Genomic DNA, 6,689 nt, shown 5'->3' on the forward strand with positions numbered 1-6,689 from the left:
AAATTAGGAGCATTAAAGGATGTTATTCTCAAGGAAGGGTGTCAAATTTCAGTGCATGTGTAGGTGGAGATCAAATGATTAGTATTTGATGTAACATTTGGTTCAATGAAGAATGCGAGGCTCACCTCAAAATGCTCAAGCTTCTAAAAGGTGAAAATGAAAAGGTCCTAATTTTGTATCATATCTCGTAATAGTGAGGAGAAAGAAGAGGCAATATATGATCAAATGCAAGAATGGAAGAAAACTCAAATAATTAAAGTGTAACCAAACTTCATATGGAGATAACTCAAGGGCAAAAAAGAGGATATAATTGGCGAATTCACCAATGAATAAATGGAATAATATATATGTAAGCTTTATATTCATGATGGAACAATGCCTAGGACATTGAGTATGGAAACACTATATAATGTATGTGTGCCCATTGAAAATATTGATGGAGGGGCAAAAAAGATGTCTAATGGCAAAGTGGTGGATGCAACTTTAATTATCATAAATAGAACTATCCTAGACCAAGTTATCCAACAAAGTTTTCTAGAAGATTGATTTAAGAATTGGATTAAATCAATCCATAAATGAGGAGATAAAAATTTGGTATCCAATTATCGAACTATCATGGTTAGCTCAATTATGGCCAAGTTATATAACACTATCATTGAACAAAAGATCCTACCTAATCAAGCAAGCGTTAGACCAAAACATTCCATTGCCAGTCATTTGGTTACACTAAGAGTAATTATGAAAGAAAGTCAATTTTAAGGGAAAATGTTATATTGTTGCTTTGTGAAATTCAAGAAAACCTTGGAAAAGAATGATAGAGATTAGAAGAGCAATTGTAGATTGTATGAGCAAGTTATGTGCCAAATGAAAATGGATAGTGGTTTCCTAACATACTTCTTGAACAAAATGGGGGTCAAGCTAGGGTTCCTCACTCTTTGTTCTATGCAACGATAAACTAGAAGAAACATTAAAGAAGGTTGCAAAAGAAAAAGGATTAGATAGCCTAAAACTAATTTAAGAGCTTATTTTTATACTCTTACATGCTAATAATATTGTGTTATATTCATATACTTCGGATGATATGCAACACTAACTAAATGTACTAGAGACATTTTGCCAAATCATTGAAAAAGAATCATTATTGTTTTAAAGGCAATATAATGAAGGCACTATCTCACTTTTACATGCAAGGAAGGGAGAAGCAATATAAGTGGTGGAAAGCTTCAAATATCTTAATATGTTAATGTCCTCTAGATTTCAAGCTAGTTGGAATACATATGTTCTGAGAACAAATGCTGCAACCAAAGTGATACTCGAGGCCAGAAGTTAGATTGACGTTATTCAATGCTATGTTGGTTCAAAGTTTGAAATAATGTAAGACTTAATTTTCCTTGCATTGTGAATATCATTGGAGCATTTTCAGTCCAAATGAAGAATCTAAGATATGATAAGATGACTAGTTATCCATTTATGTAAATCTAGTCATATAAAATCATGAATCACAGGATAAACCTATACCATCAATTGTCATGTGCTCAATGTGATGTGGAAATTCAAAAGGCACTTTAGGTCCAATGATGCATGTATCTACATTATTAGAGGTGAGTTATGGTTACAAATCAGCCTTTGGTGGTATTACTAATGGTTTATGTATTCATTGCAACAATGTATAATGATTCACAGATGATGCATGTATCCACACTAAAAGAGGTCAATTATGGTCACAATCAGCCTTAGGTTGTATTAAAAATGGTTTATACACTCATGGCAACAATGTACAATAATTCGCACGTAAAAGATTCCATGCACATACAAGAATGACCAATCTTATTAAGATGCCAGGAGCATAATGTCAAATAAGCAATGTCAACAAATAAATTTTGAATTGAGTCTGTCAGAATTCATTTAAGCATTTGCTAAAATATCTTTGTACATTTTGACATGCCAAACACCATCAATCAAGAATTCTCCTCTTCTAGTATCATCATTTCCACCATTCTCAATACCATCTACATTAGCAAGTGCTTCAACTCCACTTTGCAATTCATGATGCCCACTGATTATATCTATAACTTTATATCCAAGTTTCTCATACACAACTTTTTTGTCCGATTGAGAATCAAGCATACATTGGGTTACACCCATATTCTTTACAACATTTTCAGCAACCGAAAATAGCCTTCTTGCGATACCTTGGTTCCTATGGGGCTTCATTACGGCAACTCGTCCTACTTTTGCAATGGTGGAGTTGGGTAATTGTTGTACACGAAGAGTACCAACGGGCACTGATCGACCACTACCCCATGCTGGAGATATGTAGTAAGCTAATAAATGCAAACATGTTTCATCTATCCTGTCCAACGCATTTTTAAAGACCTTGTGTGAACAAAGACAACAATACCAAACTATTCACCAATTCAACAAAAATCAGTCATCTACAACTCTTAGAGTCATGCTCATAGATATATAAATAACCATGAACTTAAGTTCAAGAGAAGTGGTTCTTTGAGCCTTTTCTGCACATTGTTTAGATACACAAGGATACCATTTAATAAAGAGCATATATATATAGCAAAAGTGTGCATGCTATTTAAAAAAAATAGGCAGATGGAATGTAACAATAGGATGTAAGTTCAATCCAAGGGGTTTCTGAAACCAATTTATTTCAAAACATTATTTGTATTCAGAAGGGTACTCCTTAGAGGGGTATACATAGATTTTACAAAACAATTGAATATAAAGAGTATGAAATTTCAATAGATAAGGAGTTTCTAAACACTTCTCTGCAAAGTAAGGATTCCGAGGAGGACATAAAACGCAAAAAGTTTCACATAATCCATCTAGATAATTTCATGAAGAAGGGAACCATTCATAGGAGATATACAAGCTTTGAGTAGGAAAACAAGGGTCATTCAAAATCAACATGTAAGGTTTTGCTTAATAAGAATGTAAGCATTGGAGTCTTCACATGTTATTTCTCAAATATAGCTTTGAGTAGGAAAACAAGGGTCATTCAAAATCAACATGTAAGGTTTTGATTAATAAGAATGTAAGTTTTGGAGTCTTCACATGTTATTTCTCAAATATAACTTTGAGTAGGAAAACAAGGGTCATTCAAAATCAACATGTAAGGTCTTGCTTAATAAATATAGATGAATAAAAAATTGGGCTTTCTTTACAGGTTTAGATCAGATAAAATTCGGGTTTAGTTACATACAGATACCAAAGGTTAAGGGTTTTCACACACGTAGAACAAATATTAGGTTTTTTAGATACATAGATTAAAGATTAGAATTCTCTTATTACATACATAGAAAATTGTTGTTCCTGATTTACAGATATGTACATATGTAGATCAACGTTTAGGGTTCCATAATTGAAAACATGCATATATAAATGAAAAAGAAAAAACAAGTTAGGATTTTGTTTGGAACATAGACATACCTATAAAGCTTGGACATAGATAAGATCTAGCAGAATACATAGGTAGGTAACAGAGCAGGGCAGTGTTTGTTCTTTTACATAAATGCAGAGACTTACGTATCAAACTCGGTCTCGAGGGGGAAGCCCTGCTCTGCAACAAAGACATTGTATCTGATGGTGCAGGCGTCGTGGAAGGAGAGATTATCACGCGATGCATAGAAGGTTTTGATCTGGAGATGGGCGGAGGCAGGTAGCAGGCTCATGGATGCAGAGGGTCGGCTCCTCCGGAGGAGGAGGAGGACTCTAAAAGGGCGTTTGTTTCTCTGAGACTCTCCATGGGTCATCCATTAAACCTTCTTCTTCTTCTTCTTCTTCTTCTTCTTCTTTTGTTTCTCGAGACTCTCCATGGGTCACACATTAAACCTTCATCATCATCTTCTTCTTCTAGTTATCGTGGCGCCAATGAGTTGGCTCATGGGATCGGGATCGAGAGAGAGCATCTGCGGCTTGGGGATCTCTGCCTTTTTGTCTCTACTCCAACAGTTAAGTGAGGCCAGGCCGTCAGTGTCAATCTGTCGCGACATTATCCCATCCTTATAGGTCCAACAGACACCTTTGTTACCATCCTAGTACTTATTGACGTTGTTTGTGTCTACTCGACTAGTGTATGTAGTATGTTGGTCAACTGGTGCTCGACTACGCGGAAGCAAGTGTGGATCTTGTTGAGGAACAAGCAAGACGTAGGATGTGTGATCTCAGTTGTGTTACAAGATATGCGTAGTAAAAGAATGTACGCAGAGAGAGATGTAATTACACAATTACTTAGCAAAGAGAGACATTATATTATATTGCATCATCTGTACAAGTAGTAAGTACCTCCCAGTCATACATGAGTGGGCTTTGCCCTAACTCCAAGGTGAGTACACACTTAGGCATACAACACTCGGGTTGGAATAGGACCTTTTAGTCCAACAATACTATGAGAGTTGTGGAGGCCGCTTTGTGTTGAGTTTCTGAGGCTATCGGGGACTTAAATATCTAAAACCTTGTTAGCTTGTTAGTATTTTTACGAGTGGTAATGAGCCCATTAGCATTGGGTTAGTGAGATTATCCAGACAACCTTAACAATCTAAACCTTGTTAGTATTACAAGAGTTGGTGAGATTATGCTTGGGATTATAATCTAAATCTTGTTACTGTCACAAGAATTTGTGAGATTATCTTTTGGACAAATGTCCAAAACCTTACTAGTATTGTTGATATATACATCTTTTTTAGCGTCCATAGAGAGGCCAATATTGACGCATGGGACCTAAGGACAAAAGGTATCTTGATGTTTGTCTCCTTCTTAAGAAAGGATATTCATGCTTTGAATCACCAAGTCTCTATGTGTGAGTAATGCATAGACATATGAGGTCAACCTTCTAGCTATTTTCTTTAGTGTGACACTCAAGTCATCACCCCTCTTAATATATCATCATAGCTTTCCCAAATTGCATTATATGTAGAGCATGTAAAAAGCAAGTGATACTCATCCTCTACCAACCCTTCCTTGCATACTTTTTTACATGCCTTTATATTTGGCTGATTTTGATCAATTGCAAAGGAGTGTTAGGGTTCTATGAAAGTTATACTCATGTTAGTAATGAGGTAAAATTGAATAAGATCAATGGGCCTTCTTTCCTTATATAGAACCTAACATTCAAGATTGATGTTTGCATTGTAATATTCTAATTTTGTCCTTTCATCATCTTTCCACTTCTTCCTTAGTGGGTCCATTAATCTTTCCTCAATAACTACATATTTCGTAGCATCTCTTGAAAGCTCTAGGAGATCTTCCACATCCCATATTTTGATGTCAACTATCCAACTAGATGAGAGAATTTTACTCTTATGATTCTTTTGTAGTTTACATCCAACATTCCAAGCAAGACGTGGTAATCTATGATTTGACATATTCTTGACTTTTGTAATGTATCTATATACTCTTTGTAGCGTCAATATCTTTATAGGTCGAACACCTAATTTCAAGAGTATAACTTGATAGGGGGTGGTGGATTTTATTCCCAATTGTCTTGTTGCATTTATTTGTGGTAGGTACATCAATATCAAGATACTTAAAGCTTTGTACAAATTGTAAATGTTCTCCGTTGTATATGGGTTTTGGAGATGGTTAGCCATATTTTCTTTGGGGTTAAGGTCTAAACCTTGTTGGTTATTTTTGTTTCTCATTGGATCTTACCCTCAAGAGCCCACAACAAACACAATAAAAAACTTGTTAGTTTTTTAACATGTTGATAAGATGTGAGATTTGTGGGCTACTAACGCTTCATTGAAATGGAATGGTTGAGGCAACAATACATGGTGATGCTTTGGGTTCTCATCAATTCTAATAAAACATAAAAATTCACACATAAGACAATATTTAATAAATTGTTTGTTCAAGAAGAGTTGCCAAACAACAAGATTTTGGGAGAATGAAGGTTTACTGTAGATTGAAATTTATGTTAATATTGAGCTATCATTGGTTATAAGTAGACCAATAATTCATTCGCAACAACCACACAACTAAAATGAAAATGAGTTACTAAGGGATGAGATTCTCAAGTATTTATGCTTCGTTCATGTCAACACCCAAAGAAAAGCACATGCTTATGTGGTAGTTTTTCATCCGTTAGAACTTAATCCTACAAAAATAGGACTAAAGTTGGGTTATTACTAGAAGAGTTGGAAAGTTCTAGCATATGATATTATAGTGGTGGGGGTGAATGGGGGACAAAGGTCTAGGAAAGCCTTTCATTTATGACATTGCCTATGAATGCAAACTTAGCTTATGTGGATGTTAGACGAAACAAGATTCATTAAAGAGACAAGGAAGTGTCCATTACCATAGACTTAAATTGTATGCAATGGCTAAGACATATCCAATAGTGATCAATCAAGGGCATTTGAACTATGAGATCTTAGGTTGCTATATGTTTACTTAGCAAACAATATGGATCTCCCTAGATTGCTTTCACATCATTTGAAGTTAGAGGAGAATATTGTTTCGGTTCAAAGATAAAAGATTGATAAGTTGTGCAATAAAAGGGGGGACTAATATTATAAAGAGTTCTAAAGTTTATTCCACATTTGGGCGTAATTATTAGCATAGACAAGTTCAATACATAAAGAAAATGAATATTTTGTTGTTATCCTGCAATGGTTTTCTTATATATGTGTATAGGTTTGAATGTTGGATTGACTATAAATCATGCTATAAAAAAA

The 6,689-nt window shown here is 34.9% G+C and overlaps 1 protein-coding gene across 2 annotated transcripts; it reads right to left on the minus strand.

Annotated features, from left to right (window-relative positions):
- Window positions 1-1,866: 1,866 nt before the first annotated feature.
- On the minus strand, window positions 1,867-3,791 carry LOC147864767 (uncharacterized). Of its 2 annotated transcripts, none has more exons than XM_087317672.1 (2): window positions 3,541-3,791; window positions 1,867-2,348 (listed from the first exon to the last, which is right to left on the minus strand). In XM_087317672.1, the coding sequence occupies exons 1-2, from the start codon at window positions 3,638-3,640 to the stop codon at window positions 1,906-1,908; spliced, it is 543 nt and encodes a 180-aa protein (XP_087173798.1). In that variant the 5' UTR covers window positions 3,641-3,791; the 3' UTR covers window positions 1,867-1,905. The 2 variants fall into 2 exon arrangements, with proteins under 2 accessions (XP_087173798.1, XP_087173797.1); XM_087317671.1 differs by having other exon boundaries at window positions 1,867-2,353; window positions 3,541-3,785.
- Between the last annotated feature and the right edge of the window lie 2,898 nt (window positions 3,792-6,689).

Source organism: Azolla caroliniana, unplaced genomic scaffold (genome assembly GCF_043228905.1).
Source record: "Azolla caroliniana isolate FFs.n. ecotype wild unplaced genomic scaffold, voAzoCaro1.0.p SCAF_4, whole genome shotgun sequence".
NCBI lineage: Eukaryota > Viridiplantae > Streptophyta > Polypodiopsida > Salviniales > Salviniaceae > Azolla > Azolla caroliniana.